Source organism: Equus przewalskii, chromosome 9, assembly GCF_037783145.1.
Source record: "Equus przewalskii isolate Varuska chromosome 9, EquPr2, whole genome shotgun sequence".
NCBI lineage: Eukaryota > Metazoa > Chordata > Mammalia > Perissodactyla > Equidae > Equus > Equus przewalskii.
The window spans coordinates 5,499,494-5,515,837 of NC_091839.1; the positions used below are offsets into that span (position 1 = coordinate 5,499,494).

At 51.9% G+C, this 16,344-nt stretch overlaps 2 protein-coding genes across 3 annotated transcripts in view; both read left to right on the top strand.

Annotated features, from left to right (window-relative positions):
• The window catches only part of GPI (glucose-6-phosphate isomerase), a 32,092-nt gene extending 21,801 nt beyond the window's left edge, over positions 1 to 10,291 (top strand). Inside the window, exons 11-19 of the mRNA XM_070557352.1 lie at positions 5,639 to 5,699; positions 6,109 to 6,152; positions 6,287 to 6,439; positions 7,389 to 7,518; positions 7,672 to 7,748; positions 9,198 to 9,326; positions 9,547 to 9,622; positions 9,708 to 9,774; positions 9,886 to 10,291. Of these exons, the coding sequence (XP_070413453.1) occupies positions 5,639 to 5,699; positions 6,109 to 6,152; positions 6,287 to 6,439; positions 7,389 to 7,518; positions 7,672 to 7,748; positions 9,198 to 9,326; positions 9,547 to 9,622; positions 9,708 to 9,774; positions 9,886 to 10,021 (873 nt within the window). The 3' untranslated portion in view covers positions 10,022 to 10,291. The remainder of the gene's footprint in view (positions 1 to 5,638; positions 5,700 to 6,108; positions 6,153 to 6,286; positions 6,440 to 7,388; positions 7,519 to 7,671; positions 7,749 to 9,197; positions 9,327 to 9,546; positions 9,623 to 9,707; positions 9,775 to 9,885) is intronic.
• Positions 10,292 to 12,977: 2,686 nt separating this feature from the next.
• Positions 12,978 to 16,344, top strand: part of PDCD2L (programmed cell death 2 like) — a 28,294-nt gene continuing 24,927 nt past the window's right edge. Inside the window, exons 1-5 of one of the 2 annotated variants that reach the window (XM_070632539.1) lie at positions 12,978 to 13,137; positions 13,238 to 13,404; positions 13,548 to 13,608; positions 14,882 to 15,255; positions 16,225 to 16,335. In XM_070632539.1, the coding sequence (XP_070488640.1) occupies positions 13,030 to 13,137; positions 13,238 to 13,404; positions 13,548 to 13,608; positions 14,882 to 15,255; positions 16,225 to 16,335 (821 nt within the window). In that variant the 5' untranslated portion in view covers positions 12,978 to 13,029. The remainder of the gene's footprint in view (positions 13,138 to 13,237; positions 13,405 to 13,547; positions 13,609 to 14,881; positions 15,256 to 16,224; positions 16,336 to 16,344) is intronic. The other variant, XM_070632540.1, reaches the window with a different exon arrangement.

The window sequence follows — 16,344 nt, forward strand, 5'->3', positions numbered from 1 at the left end:
TCGAACTGACTGAAGGACTGCGTCTAGAAGCTGTGATCTGAGAGGCCCACTGCAGGTAAAGGTGAGGTCTGCAGATCTGTGTCTGCAGGTTGAGGTCTCAGAGAGTCAAATCAAACACTGGCATTGCTGGGCTCTCCCAAATGGGAGGTCTGAGGACCTGACCCCAGCCAAGGTCAGCAGCCTAGAATCTGTCGGTCTGAGGGCTGACTGCTCAGTCTAGTTTCTAGAATTGAATGTGTTAGGTGAGATCTGAGAGCCTATGTAAGGCGTGGTGTGGCCTGTGGGACTGTGTTTGTCAGGTAAGGTTCCCCCAAACATGGACCCTTTCCAGGTGAAGGGCCCCACCGTTCGTCTCATTAGCCGAGCTGGAAACCTCTGGGCCACCCTTGGTTCTCTCATTTTTCCAATTCATTCTGTTAGTTGAACCCTCTGAATCAGTCCTTTGCACTCCCTTGTCCAGCGTGGCGTCATTCTCTGGACGACCACTGGGGGCCCCTGCGTGGTTTTCTGCTTCCATTATCACTGCACCCACAGACTTCTTGGTTCTCCAGTTGGCCTCTCACCGTCTTCCCTTTAGTCCTCACTCCTTCCTTCCTCTTCTAGATTGTGCTGTGCCTCCTCCTGCCCAGCTTGTTTCAATGGGCTTCCAGTAGAGAATTAAGTCCTAATGTCCCAAGGCATCCATTGGATGTAATGAATTAGCATTTCTTCTTTGTGTCTAGAAGGGTACTTACTGGCCTTGGACCAAACTGGGAGAATTGAGAAGTTAAGTCACTCAAAACATTTTCTGTGGGGCTTAATTCTCTCGCTATTGAGAAAGGTGGTCCTTCCACAGGACCTTTGCGTATGCTGTTGTGGCTGCTGGAATGCTTCTCTCTCAGTGTTTCCCTGGGTAATGCCTGCTCAGTCTTCAGATCCAGGCTCAAGCACCCTTCAGATTTTTTTAATAATTGGTTTCAGTATTGTATTTCCTTTCTCTCAAGCATTTGTATCTCATTTTCATAGCTATTTGCATAATTGTTTCATTTACATCTTTCTCCCCGTGGACTGTTTCCATTGCCTGTGCTAGGAACATGGTAGGTGCTCCATAAATAGTGGTTAGGAAGATGTGAATGGAGTTCTGAGGATTCTGATGATACGAAGTGGAATCGGCAAGTGTGGCATGAGAAGGCACAGTGTGAAGGTAGGCTTAGGTATGTCTTGGGGCTGAGGCTGAGAAGACTGGATAAGCCCAGGTGTGAGCCACTGGGCATGTCAGTGTCCCAGGAGGCAGGGCTAGGTACAGGTATGAGTCACTGGGTCTGTTAGTACAGCCTGAGGAGTCGAGAATACACACTGGGTATGTCAGTATCAGAAGGGACAAGGCCAGGCCAAGGTTTGAAGTACTGGGTCTGTGGGGGTCTGAGGAGGTGGGGCCAAGGGCAGGTAGGAGGTTCTGGGTGCCTAGTTGTTCAAGGAGGCATGCTTAGGCACAGGTGTGAGGCACTGGGCCTGTTAGTCTGAGGAGGCAGGACCTGGCACAGGTATGAGGAGCTGGGATGTCACTGTCCAAGGAGACAGGGCCAGGCACGGGTATGAGAATCTTATCTGTCAGTGTCCAAGAAGGTGGGCCTGGCACAGGTGTGGGAAGCTGGGTCTGTCGGTGTCTGAGGAGGTGGGCCGGGCACAGGTATGAGGTGCTGGGTCTGTCAGTGTCTAGGAGGTGGGCATGGCACAGGTATGAGGCGCTGCATCTGTTGGTGTCTGAGAAGGTGGGCTGGCACAGGTATGAGGCGCTGGGTCTGTCGGTATCTGAGGAGGTGGGCCTGGCACAGGTATGAGGCGCTGGGTCTCTTGGTGTCTGAGGAGGTGGTCCTGGCACAGGTATGAGGCGCTGGGTCTGTTAGTGTCTAAAGAGGTGGTCCTGGCACAGATATGAGGCGCTGGGTCTGTCGGTATCTGAGGAGGTGGGCCTGGCACAGGTATGAGGCGCTGGGTCTCTTGGTGTCTGAGGAGGTGGTCCTGGCACAGGTGTGAGCTACAGGGTCTGTCGGTGTCTGAAGAGGTGGTCCTGGCACAGGTATGAGGTGCTGGGTCTGTCGGTGTCTGAGGAGGTGGTCCTGGCACAGGTATGAGGCGCTGGGTCTGTCGGTGTCTGAGGAGGTGGGCCTGGCACAGGTATGAGGCGCTGGGTCTGTCAGTGTCTAAAGAGGTGGTCCTGGCACAGGTATGAGGCGCTGAGTCTGTCGGTGTCTGAGGAGGTGGGCCTGCCACAGCCATGAGGTGCTGATTGTTCAGTGTTTGAAGAGGCTTGTATGTGGCAATGGGTCTGTCAGTGTCTAAAGAGGTGGCCCTGGCACAGGTATGAGGCGCTGGGTCTGTCGGTTTCTGAGGAGGTGGGCCTGGCACAGGTATGAGGTACTGGGTATGTCTGTGTTGGAAGAGGTGGGCCTGGCACAGGTATGAGGTGCTGGGTCTGTTGGTGTCTGAGGAGGGGGTCCTGGCACAGGTATGAGGTGCTGGGTCTGTTGGTGTCTGAGGAGGTGGGCCTGGCACAGGTATGAGGCACTGGATTGTTCAGTGTTTGAAGAGGCTTGTATGCGGCAGTGGGTCTGTCAGTATCTAAAGAGGTGGGCCTGGCACAGGTATGAGGCACTGGATCTCGTGGTGTCTGAGGAGGTGGGCTGGGCACAGGTATGAGGCAGTGGGTCTGTCAGTGTCTGAGGAGGTGGCCCTGGCACAGGTATGAGGCACTGTGTCTCGTGGTGTCTGAGGAGGTGGTCCTGGCACAGGTATGAGGCACTGGGCCTGTAGGTGTCTGAGAAGGTGGGCTGGCACAGGTATGAGGTGCAGGGTCTGTCAGTGTCTGAAGAGGTTGGGCTGACACAGGTATGAGGCGCTGGGTCTGTCAGTGTCTGAGGAGGTGGGCCTGGCACAGGTATGAGGCGCTGGGTCTTGTGGTGTCTGAGGAGGTGGTCCTGGCACAGGTATGAGGCACTGGGTCTCTTGGTGTCTGAGAAGGTGGGCTGGCACAGGTATGAGGTGCAGGGTCTGTCAGTGTCTGAAGAGGTGGGCCTGGCACAGGTATGAGGCGCTGGGTCTATCTGTGTCTGAAGAGGTGGGCCTGGCACAGGTATGAGGCACTGTGTCTGTCAGTGTCTGCGGGGTTGGGCCTGCCACAGGCATGAGGTTCTGGATTGTTCAGTGTTTGCAGAGGCTTGTATGCGACAATGGGTCTGTCAGTGTCTAAAGAGGTGGCCCTGGCACAGGTATGAGGCACTGGGTCTGTCGGTGTCTGAGGAGGTGGTCCTGGCACAGGTATGAGGTGCTGGGTCTGTCAGTGTCTGAGGAGGTGGCCCTGGCACAGGTATGAGGCGCTGGGTCCTGGTGTCTGAGGAGGTGGTCCTGGCACAGGTATGAGGCACTGGGTCTGTCGGTGTCTGAGGAGGTGGGCCTGGCACAGGTATGAGGCACTTGGTCTCGTGGTGTCTGAGGAGGTGGGCCTGGCACAGGTATGAGGGGCTGTGTCCGTCAGTGTCTGCGGGGTTGGGCCTACCACAGGCATGAGGTTCTGGATTGTTCAGTGTTTGCAGAGGCTTGTATGCGACAATGGGTCTGTCAGTGTCTAAACAGGTGGCCCTGGCACAGGTATGAGGCACTGGGCCTGTAGGTGTCTGAGAAAGTGGGCTGGCACAGGAATGAGGTGCAGGGTCTGTCAGTGTCTGAAGAGGTTGGGCTGACACAGGTATGAGGCGCTGGGTCAGTCAGTGTCTGCGGCGGTGGGCCTGGCACAGGTATGAGGCGCTGTGTCTGTCAGTGTCAGAGGAGGTGGGCCCGGCACAGGTATGAGGCGCTGGGTCTCATGGTGTCTGAGAAGGTGGGCTGGCACAGGTATGAGGTGCAGGGTCTGTCAGTGTCTGAAGAGGCTGGGCTGGCACAGGTATGAGGCGCTGGGTCTATCTGTGTCTGAAGAGGTGGGCCTGGCACAGGTATGAGGCACTGTGTCTGTCAGTGTCTGCGGGGTTGGGCCTGCCACAGGCATGAGGTTCTGGATTGTTCAGTGTTTGCAGAGGCTTGTATGCGACAATGGGTCTGTCAGTTTCTAAAGAGGTGGCCCTGGCACAGGTATGAGGCGCTGGGTCTGTCGGTGTCTGAGGAGGTGGTCCTGGCACAGGTATGAGGCTCTGGGTCTGTCGGTGTCTGAGGAGGTGGTCCTGGCACAGGTATGAGGCACTGGGTCTGTCGGTGACTGAGGAGGTGGTCCTGGCACAGGTATGAGGCGCTGGGTCTGTCGGTGTCTGAGGAGGTGGTCCTGGCACAGGTATGAGGTGCAGGCTCTGTCAGTGTCTGAAGAGGTGGCCCTGGCACAGGTATGAGGCACTGGGTGTCTTGGTGTCTGAGGAGGTGGGCCTGACACAAGTATGAGGCACTAGGTCTCGTGGTGTCTGAGGAGGTCGTCCTGGCACAGGTATGAGGCACTGGGTCTGTCGGTGTCTGAGAAGGTGGGCTGGCACAGGTATGAGGTGCAGGCTCTGTCAGTGTCTGAAGAGGTGGGCCTGGCACAGGTATGAGGGGCTGTGTCTATCAGTGTCTGCGGGGTTGGGCCTGCCACAGGCATGAGGTTCTGGATTGTTCAGTGTTTGCAGAGGCTTGTATGCGACAATGGGTCTGTCAGTGTCTAAACAGGTGGCCCTGGCACAGGTATGAGGTGCTCGGTCTATCTGTGTCTGAAGAGGTGGGCCTGGCACAGGTATGAGGCACTGGGTCTCTTGGTGTCTCTGGAGTTGGGCCTGGCACAGGTATGAGGCACTGGGTCTCGTGGTGTCTGAGGAGGTGGTCCTGGCACAGGTATGAGGCACTGGGTCTATCAGTGTCTGAGAAGGTGGGCTGGCACAGGTATGAGGTGCAGGGTCTGTCGGTGTCTGAAGAGGTTGAGCTGGCACAGGTATGAGGCGCTGGGTCTGTCGGTGTCTGCAGGGTTGGGCCTGCCACAGGCATGAGGTTCTGGATTGTTCAGTGTTTGAAGAGGCTTGTATGCGGCAGTGGGCTGTCAGTGTCTAAAGAGGTGGCCCTGGCACAGGTATGAGGCACTGGGTCTCTTGGTATCTGAGGAGGTGGGCCTGCCACAGGTATGAGGCTCTGTGTCTGTCGATGTCTGAGGAGGTGGCCTGGCACAGGTATGAGGCACTGAGTCTGTCGGTGTCTGAGGAGGTGGCCTGGCACAAGTATGAGGCACTGGGTCTCGTGGTGTCTGAGGAGGTGGGCCTGGCACAGGTATGAGGCGCTGGGTCTCTTGGTGTCTGAGGAGGTGGGCCTGGCACAGGTATGAGGCGCTGGGTTTATCTGTGTTCTGAAGAGGTGGGCTGGCACAGGTATGATATGCTTGGTGTCTGTGACTGAGGTGGCAGGGCCAGCCATGGTAAGGTCTTTGGTTGAATCTTGTGGCTCTGGTCAGTCCCGTGTGTAGTTTGCCTGTTGGTGAGCCCAAAGAGTTGCCAGTGCCTGGCGTGCTGTCTTGCTTCCCTCAGGTGGGTTGGGCCTAGGCCCCCTGAGCTGTCCTTGTGGAAGAGCTTTGCTCTCAGGGGGCAAGTTTTGTGGCAGGAGGGCGGGGGGCGGGGTGTGCCAACCCTTCCTCAGCACCTTTTCCTGTCTCTCCTAGTGGGTAGGAGGACGCTACTCGCTGTGGTCCGCCATTGGACTCTCCATTGCCCTGCACGTCGGTGAGTCTGCGGGTTTCTGCCTTGGAGACAATCTAAGGTTGGGTGAGGGTCTCATGTCCTTGAACACCTTCCTGTCCCTACAGGCCACAGGCCTTTCTGCCCTTGGCTGGAACATTTTTTTCAGGTCAGGAGGGCAGGCCCGAGTTTTCTTTTGGGTTTTCAGGTTGACCTTACTCTCTGCCCCTCACAACTGCGGTCCTGTTCATATCCCATCCTAGATGGACTCAGACCCGCCTTTGCGCTCAAGGTCAACTCTGAATAGAGAGACTTTCTGCAGGCCCATGTCCTCCTGGGTCCTGTGTCCTCTAGCTCCACATCCAGCCTTTTCCCTGGTTCCAGAAGAAGCTAGGTCCACCGCCAGGAGGGCATAGGGCATGGTCATTTCCGTTGATGCTGTTTTGTGTTGCAGGATTTGACAACTTTGAGCAGCTGCTCTCAGGGGCTCACTGGATGGTAAGTGCTGAGGCCTGTGTTCTCTGCCAGGCACTGGCCAGAGACAGGTGTTTGGGCCAGCTCCCTTTCTCTCTCCCTCTCTCCTTCCCTTCTGGGCAGCTGCTTATCTCCCACTCACTTTGTTCTCATTTCAGGACCAGCACTTCCGCACGACGCCCCTGGAGAAGAACGCGCCCGTCCTGCTGGCTTTACTGGGTATCTGGTACATCAACTGCTTTGGGTGTGAGACGCAGGCCATGCTCCCCTATGACCAGTACCTGCACCGCTTTGCTGCCTACTTCCAGCAGGTACCAGCTGCCTGGCCAGGCCGGGGGTCAGTGGGGCCTTTGGGGGGCCTGGAAGGCCCAGGTGCCCAGGTTCCTGCTCCTCTAGGGACTTTCTACCCCGTTATCCTTGGGCATGGCCAAGGCCTATCTCTGCTCTCATCTCATGGTGAATCTTTGTTCGATCTGAGTGTCAGCCAAGTTTGACTACTATGGGAGGGGTGTGACTGGTTATCATGGTGGCCAGTCAGGCCCTAGTTTGGTTCAGGGCACGTGTCTCAGCTGGGTCATTTCTTTCTCAGACATCACTCTGTGTGTCTGCAGTTAGGTTGGGGCCACAGGCCAGGATGCCTATGGCTTGCACTGCCTTTGTCCCTCCAGAAAAGCAGGTTCACGCCCAGTCTCTGGTGCCTCTTTGCCCTCACAGCCCTCTGCCACTCTGGCATCTCCAGAGTCCCCGGGGACTGAGCAGCCCCTCTCCTAGTCCAAATTCTGTGCCGGGTACCTGTCCACATCTGTCCCAGCATCCCTTGGGCAGGCATAGCTGACGTTCACTGACACCTGAAGGTGGATCCTATGATTGGAGGAGGGGCCAAGGTTCCCCAAGGCCCAGAGACTAGTTGAGGTGACAGCCCTCAAAGATGTATACTCTGGACCCCAGCTGCCTCTCCCTTAAGACATCAGTTGAAGATTTTGTGACTAATTTTGTGACTAATGTGCTCTTAGGGAGGTCCTCCCCAGACCTCCATACCCACCTGCTTCTGGTTATGGGTCCTTCAGAGTGGTCTAAGCCAGAAAGCTTGTGAGCCTGTGTTCTCACAGGTGAGGGGCGATAAAAGGATCATGCCTGTGGACATCTTCACAGGGCCAGGGCAGGGTGGATATGCCTGGTGCATCTCACACAGGATTTGGGCACCGTGCTTGAAGGAGCAGGACTTGCAGGGGGAGGGCTGAGTCTCTGTCTCCATTCCAGGGTGACATGGAGTCCAATGGGAAGTACATCACCAAGTCCGGCATCCGTGTGGACCACCAGACAGGCCCCATTGTGTGGGGGGAGCCAGGAACCAATGGCCAGCATGCCTTCTACCAGCTCATCCACCAAGGTAGGGCCCATCTGGCCTGGGTGGGAGTGCTGCTGGGGAGGGGAGGGACCACCAGCAGAGACTTTGCCATGAGGCCGGTGCTCTCCTGTAGGCCATATGAGTGGCTCCCATGGGTTGGGGTAGGCACCTGGGTGACCGCTGTGCCCTTCACAGGCACCAAGATGATACCCTGTGACTTCCTCATCCCGGTCCAGACCCAGCATCCGATAAGGAAGGGTTTGCATCACAAGGTAAGAGTCCCCATCCAGCCCTTCCTCACACACTTGTAGGCTCACATTACATGCTCACATTACACTCAGACCTCTTAAGACCTGATGCATTGGTTGGCGGTTATACTAGTTTTCTATTCCTGCCGTAACAAATCACCACCAACTTAGTGGCTTGAAACAACACCCATTTATTATCTTGGTTTCTGTGGGTCCGAAGTCCAGCAGGCTCTGCTGGGTCTCTGCTCAGGTTCCCACAGGCTGAAGCTAAGGTGTCAGCAGGACCGTACCTTCCAGGAGACAATAGGGGGAAATCCTGTTCCTTGCTCATTCACATTGTTGGCAGAATTCATTTCCATGTGGTGGTAGGACTGAGGTCCAGTTTCCTTGCTGGTGGCTGGGGGTCATTCTCAGCTCCTAGAAGCTACCTTGGCTCGCGGTCCCCTCTGCCTCAGAACCTGAAGTGGTGGTTTGAGTCCCTTTCAAGCTTCAATTCTCTGCTGCCTCCTCTGTAGCATCTCTCTGCTGGACTCATTTGCCTTCCTCTCCTACTCTAAAGGGCCTGTGTGATTACATCAGGCCCACCTGAATAATCTCCGTATTTTAAGGTCTGCAACGTTAATTCTATCTGTAAAATCCCTTTGGCCTTGTAACATAACATACACAGGCTTAACTCAAGGGGCAAAGATCATGGAGCCAAGATCTTATCTACTATAGCAGCAAACGGGAAAACCATCCAACTCTTAAACCTGACACAGGCCTTGAAGAGGACTGATAGTGCCTTATCTCAGGGTACAGAGTAGCATGGGTTACTGTGGGCACAAGCTTTGGCCTCAGAGACTTGGGTTTGCATTCTGATTCTTCCCCTCTGTACTTCTGCAATTCATTGCTATTGACTTGAGGAAACTGTGGCTCAACTAGAAAAGGGATGATGCCTCGCCTCTCAGGATCTTTTTTTTTTTTTTGAGGAAGATTAGCCCTGAGCTAACTGCTGCTGCCAATCCTCCTCTTTTTGCTGAGGAAGACTGGCTCTGAGCTGACATCCGTGCCCATCTGCCTCTACTTTATATGTGGGATGCCTACCACAGCATGGCTTGCCAAGCAGTGCCATGTCCGCACCCGGGATCCAAACCAGTGAACCCTGGGCCACTGAAGCGGAATGTGCGCACTTAACCACTGCGCCACCAGGCCGGCACCCGCCTCGGGATCTTAAAAGATAGATGTCGGTCAAGTTCTTAGCAGGGCCCTTGGCAAGTGGTGCATATTCCTTAAAGGGTAGTTATCATTATACCTACTTTCCAGTGTCATCAGATGTGCCCTGCCATACACCCTTGCTCCAGCTGAGCTCTATGTGGGGTCCAGCAGTGTGACCCAGGCTGGGACCAGCCTTAACTGGGAAGTGCCGGGCAGTCTTGTCCCTCTGCCTAAAGCCCAGACAGTATTTTAAGTGTAACTGGGTATCTCTCTCGTCAGATCCTCCTGGCCAACTTCTTGGCCCAAACTGAGGCCCTGATGAGGGGGAAGTCAACAGAGGAGGCTCGGAAGGAGCTCCAGGCTGCGGGAAAGAGTCCGGAGGACATAGAGAAGCTGTTGCCACACAAGGTCAGCACTTCCCTTGAAGTGGGCTTTGGGTGGCGTCCTGGAGTTGGAAGGATAAAGGCGTGGGGGCGGGGGCTTATGGTGTGCCCGGCTCGTCCTATACAATAGGAGAGGCTGTCCTTAAAGATCTGCATATCCTAGCCCCTAGGGCAGACTGTGCTTCCCCTCTGAGGATTTGGGGTTCACGACTAACTGGGGGACATTTCCTGGGTGTTTTCTGAAGGTCTTTGAAGGAAATCGCCCAACCAACTCAATTGTGTTCACGAAGCTCACGCCATTCATTCTTGGAAGCTTGATTGGTGAGTGAGTGGGGAAGGTCCCTGCGTGGGGTGGGTTGGATTGTGCTAGTGAAGCCCTAACGTGCACCGTCTGCCACCTGTGTAGCCATGTACGAGCACAAGATCTTCGTTCAGGGTGTCATCTGGGACATCAACAGCTTTGACCAGTGGGGGTGAGTTGCTGACTCAAGGGGGAGGGAAGGGAATGCCTGTGGGTTGGCTTGTGGATTTCACTAGCAATGCTTGAACCATCCTCATACCATTCTTTCTCCTCTTCCTGGCAGAGTGGAGCTGGGAAAGCAGCTGGCTAAAAAAATTGAGCCTGAGCTTGATGGCAGCAGCGCAGTAACCTCTCACGATTCTTCCACCAATGGGCTGATCAACTTCATCAAGAAGGAGCGTGAGGCCAAAAGCCAATAAACTCATGGGTGGCTGCGGTCCCTGTTGTGACTGTCCTTTTTGTCCCTCCTCACCAGAGTCTGCACTGCTTGGTCCTGCCCAGAGCACAGTCTGGTTGCGGGCTCGGACCACAAGCCCTCTGGAGGAAGCTGGTCTGGAATTGCCACTCCTTCCATGCCCACACTCCCTCTGTTGTACAATTAGCTGAAGTGATTAAGTGCAGCTGATTTTTCTGACCCATGTTCACACTGTCCATATATCAGTTACAAAAATAAAGATGCCACAAAGGAAGTTGTAGGCTCAGCCTCTTGTTTCCTGAGATGATGCTCTATGCTGGAGTTAGAGTCCCCAGCAGGAGGAGTGATGTGCCTTGATTGAGATTGGACTGTAAGTGATGAGCAGGTCCAGAATGGAGGATGGGCCCTTGAGAAGTGGGTAGGGTGAGGCACAAATCAAAGTCACAAGGGGCACTTGGCCTCTGTAATCAAATCCCTTCTCCATCTTCTTCCACTCCTCACCTCTGTGTCTTTGGAGGAATCGTATACTTCTGTTCACTGGATAGTTTTAAAACTGCGCTGAGATTATGTCTGTTTTGGGTGAATTCCTGGCCAAGGTAAAGGGTAAGTGCCATCTCCTGGCTCAGGTAATTCTTCCCTTTTATAAGATAGACATTGAAAGAAGGATTTTTGAACAGATTCCCCTTTTATCTTCTATTCAAGACATTAAATAATATTTCTGGCCAATTAAACAGAAAAGGAATTCTATTTAAAGAGTTGATGGGCAGAACTGATGGGTAGGCGAGAGGCTGAGCTTCCAGGACCTACCCCCAGACCATGATCCAGAATCCAGATGGGGAAACTGCTACCCCTTTCACAAGACCCTGCTGCCCTCGACCCTGTCATCGGGCGGCCTTCACCCCCTTCTCTCCTGGGTCGCCCACTTCTGAGTTGTGCTCTAGCTTGGTCACATGCCTTCCGCAAGACAGGGAAAGCCAGGATTCCTACTTTTTGCTCCTATAAGGGAAAGGCAAACTGTACCCACAAAGGCTCAAAGTAAGGAATGACCATACAGGTCCAAATGTCCACTTAAAGCAAAACTCAGAAATTGTTGGCACTTTTCATTTTTCTGTTGGTGAAATGGGTTTTTTTTTTAATTTCAAAAAATGAATGACCACTTCTTTCCCCACCTTTATAGAGGTGAAAGATTTCTTTTACAGCTGAGCTCTGTTGAGGCCCCTGCTAACCCACCTCCTTTCTCAATGTAGTGGATGAAAAGTGAAAGCCTTTTCCCATCAGAGGCACTTCCTCTATTACAAAAGAGGAAGCACAAAAAAGGTCTGCAGACTGAGAGGAAAATTAAAGGTGGCAAAACTTTCAGGCTAATTTAGCTCACGTGAAGGATCTCTTAGTAGTGGGACCACTGTGTTCCTCTAGGCCAGCTGCCAAGTCTCATGTCTTCCCTTATGCAGGAGAAGCTGGCACAAGACTATGGGCCTTGCAAGTCTTGAACAGTATATTAGGGTTCTCCAGAGAAACAGAACCAATAGGATATATAGAGATACATAAGAGGAGATTTATTATGAGATTTGTTTCACGTCATTATAGAGGCTGAGAAGTCCCATGATCTGCTTTCTGCAAGCTGGAGACCCGAGGAAGCCAGGGATATAATTCCTTCTGGGTCTGAAGGCCTTAAAAATGGGGGGGGGGGGGGGGGGGGGCAAGGGTGTAAGTGCTGGAGTCTGAAGGCCTGAGAACCAGGAGCTCTGATGACGGCAGAAGACAGGTCCCAGCTCAAGAAGAGAGAGAATTCGCCCTTCCTCAGCCTTTTTGTTCTATTCCAGCCCTCAATGGATTGGATGATTCCCACTCATACTGGGGAGGGTGATCTTTACTAGCTGTCTGATACAGATGCTAATCTCTTTCAGAGACAGCCTCACAGACACACCTAGATGTGGGCAACCCATAAAATTAACCATTACAAACAGCTTTTCAGTGCAACACCGAAGCAGCTTTCAACGTCTTCATTCTGGACTAAAATACAAATAGTATCACAACTTGATGATTTGTGTGTTTGTCAGGAGGTCCAAACCCTACAAAATCATGAAGTAAGTCAGATACTTCAAATCTTACACGTGCAAGCACTTTCTTGTTATATTGTTCCAAGGTCTCCACAAATGTCAGTGTCAAATCTGATGTTAAATTGCCTCTTGAATTTCAGAGAGTGTCAGCAATTACCATCTTGAAAATTCATCTTAAGTAATAAACCTCCACGCTGTCATCACACTTTGATCAAGAGGCTGTTACAGGCAGTGTTATGTAAACAGATGACTGGTGTTGGGGAGAGCTCCAACATTTTGGCGGATGTTTTGTTGTGTTAGCAAGAATAATAAATTTGAAGTTTATTTCTTCCTGCAATAATTTAACTTCTTTCCTTAAAATTCACCTTTTCCAGAATGTAGACTTTGTGTCTGGATTCTTTCATTTAGCATGATGTTTTTGAAATTCACCCATGTTGTGCAACAAGCTTTATTATGGAAAATTTCAAACATAAAACTCAAATATATAATAAACTTCCATGAGCCTGACACCAACTTCAACAATTAAGAACCCACGGTCCATCTTATTTTACCTGCCTCCCCTCGCCCCAATCATGTTCCAGCAAATCCCAGATAGACTAGTTCATTTATAATCATTTCAATTTCAATCATATCTCTAAAATTAAAGACTTTTTTTTTTCCTGTTAACGATAATCCTATTATCCCACTTATTTCAGGTAAAGCTTTTAGGCAATACTACTTCATAGTAGATAGTGCATACTTCCTACTGCAGCGCATTAGGATGTGCATAGCACCCGGGGCTGCCGGATTTGAGCCCACGACAGGAGCAGTCCCCTGTAGGGCTCGGGCACAGCATCCTCGGAACGGTTCCTGAGGGGGCGGAGGTGGCTCTTAGGGGCAACGGTGCGCGTGCGCAGGGAGGCGCCCCACCTCGGCTGCCGTAGTTCGCCGTTTCACGTGGGCGCCCGTCGTCATGGCGGCCGTTCGGAGGCCAGTGCTGCTCGGCCTTCGAGATGCTGCAGTGCGTGGCCGCCCCACGGGGCCTGGCGCCTGGACTGCCAGCAAGCTGGGCGGCCTTCCGGTGAGGTGGGGCGCCGGAGCGGGGGTCGGGGGGCGCCGGGGTGAGGGGGCGGGCGAGGTCCCGGGGCGCACTCTGGGTCTGAGCGCTCCTCTGCCCTCAGGACGCCCTGCCCGCCGTGGCAGCGCCGAGGCCGGTGTGCGAACGTTGCAGGCAGCCGCTCGCCCTGGTCGTGCAGGTGTACTGCCCGCTGGAAGGCTCCCCGTTTCATCGGCTCCTGCACGTGTTCGCCTGTCCCCGGCCGCGGTGCGGCAGCGGCGGCGCGCGCAGGTAGGCGCGGAAGGGGCGGAGCTGCCCGCGGGGTTCACCCGGAGGGGCGGGAGCTGGCGGCCGCCCGGCGCCCCGGCGTGGGGCTGGCCCGCCGGCGGGCGGTCGCGGGGGAGCCCTCACCGCCGTTTCTCTTTACCCCGAAGCTGGAGGGTGTTCCGCTCCCAATGCCTGCAGGTGCGAGAGAACGAGGCGCTGGACGCTCAGGTAAAGCGGTCGTGACTAGCTTGTTATGAGTTGCTGTAATTTGAGGATGTTTTCCAGAATGTCATTTGGGACAAACTTTAAGCCATGTTTTTGAGGTACGTTTGAATGGTTTTTGTTCATCCCTGAACCACAGAGTGCCGTTTCCCTGAGGTTTTGTGAGTTGTTTGTTTTAATCTACACTGAAAGTCTTGAGGCACATAGCGTATTTTTGTTTGGGAAAAAGTTTGTGTATATACATATTTGTGGTTGTGTGTCATACATGTATAGGTGTTTACAGGAAATATACTTACTGTGTATTGTATACTGTATATATACAATATATATGTATGTGTATATGTATGTAACAAACACGTTATAACAACGTGTATATATGTATGTGTATATATATATAACAAACAAGTTAAAATAAAATGAAATCTTAATTTATTGAAGCAGAAAGTCAGGCAAGTTCGTAGCTGCGGAACAAAATTCAGCCTCCCTTTGCCTGTAAATGTCACTTCGTGTTTACCCTGAGTTCTTCATATGTGCCAGGCATAGTGCTAGCAATACCAGGAATAAAAAGATGAAGACAGCGATGTCTGCCTGTGTTTGTCAGGCTTCACTTGTGCATAATAGAAAAGCTCTTTGACTTTTTAAAGCTGAGACAGACTTAGAATTAGGTTTTTACTAATTTATTGGGTAGGTTGGAGGAGGCAATTCCAGAAACAACTTCCAGAACCACACCTCGGAACTGGCCTAAGAGTTGCCGTGTTGCCTCTCGTGCAGTCAGGAAGCTGAGGTGTGGTCTGGTGAGCTGGAAGCTGCCCTGTCAGAACTATTGACAACAGAGCCTTGCTCTGCCGCCATTTACAGACTGGCTGCCTTTTGCTTCGTGGCCTCTCTTTCGACTTCGCTCTCTCTCAAATTTGTGTCTCTCTATAGTGGACCTGATTAGCTCGCTCCTGATCATATTTGGCACCCTAGCTGCTAAGGAGTCTGGGAAATGTAGTTCTTTTCTGCCAGGTTCTGCAATGCATGCGCAACCAAAATAGCTTGGAACATTTGGTTGAATAAACCACGATGTCTGCCACACAGCCGCTGAAAGGAAAGACAATACTTGTCACCTCCAACATACTTTTGAGTAAATGAGGTCCAGGAAGTTGAATCAGAGTGCCAGGGGGAAGGAGCTGGTGTGAAGGCTCCCTTACAGCGCTCAGGAAATTGAAGGGATGAGTAGGGAATGGGTGAGATCACCCAAGTGTGCTTGAACCTCATTCACTGGATATTCTTCTAGAAGCAGGAAAATGGCCTCGCAGCTGAGGATTGGTGTGAAGGTGCAGATGACTGGGGAGGTGACGGTGAGGAGGCATCTCCACCACAGCCTACCCTGGATTTTGGAAATGATTCCAACAGTGCCAAAGACACAGACTGGACAGCCCAGCTCCAAGACCTCCACTTGCAGGATGCCGTTCCGGGTGCTGCTCCTCCTGCGCCTCCTGGGGAAGGAGTGGCTTTGCCTTCTGTGGTGCCGCAGTTCCTGCCCTACTACATCTGTGTCGTAGATGAGGATGATTACAGGGGCTTTGTCAGTCTCGATCACGCTCATAGCCTTCTGAGGGAATATCAACAGAGAGAAGGAATTGATGTGGAACAGTTGCTTTCCCAAAGGTGAGAATGTGCTGCTGAGGTTGAGAGGTGACTTGATCAGGAAGCTGCCGCAGTAGGTATGTGTAGTTTTACCCTGGTACCTGGAGAGACTTTTTCAGGCAGTGCTTGTGTGCGTAGGACCTTTCTGATTTACTCCTCTTGGATGAGAAAGAGAGACAGAGACAAGGGGATCTTATCAGCCCCCCTTGAGATAACTTGAAAACACTTTGATGTATTTATAAGGAGCCTCAAGAAAATGAACCATCAGAAGTTAGGGATACCAAGTATTTACAGAGAAAGATGTGTTCACTATCTCTTTAACTTTCTTTTCTGTTTTTAAATGTATAGCTGAGACAGGTAAATTAGAAAAATGCCGTTTGTTTATTGACTCTCGGCTGTGGCTCAAGAACCGGCCTAGGACCTCGGAGACCCTCCCAGAGCCCCAGTCCTCACTTGTAAAATGGGCGTGATATTGATATCTCTGTTGTACATCTCATCAGGTGGTTTGGGAGTCAAGTGAGAGAGTAGTCTTGAAAGGCTTTATAAACCAAAGCCCTCTAAAGAAGTAAGAACGATCATTTTTGCTCTTAGAAAAGAAGTGCAACAGGATATTTGGAGAGATAACCTGGTTCTTTACCAGAGCTGTTTCATTTGTAAGCTTTTTCAGAGTAATGTTGGAATGCATGAAGACATATTAGTGTTTGAAAATAATCCAGAATGGAAAAAGAAATGGAGAGTCAGAGGGCATAATGACTTTTTAAATTGCAGATAATTACCCTAGGGTTGAAAACGGCCAGGGAGCAGGCCTTGGGAGAAGGGTGGGGCAGGGGTTACTGTTGTGCGTTATAAGGTATTACATTTTTGATATTTAAATTGTGTGCATATATTACTTTGGTAAAATTATTTTTTAAAGAAAATTATCTTGTTTAATCTTCTAAATCCTGCAGTTCTCTGGATATAGACACAAGTGTTTCCTGTTTCTCTTTTTAGTCTTCCTAGTGATGGTGATGAAAAATATGAGAAGACCATAATTAAAAGTGGAGATAAGATATTTTACAAATTCATGAAGAGAATTGCTGTTTGTCAGGAGCAGATTTTGAGGTAAAAGCA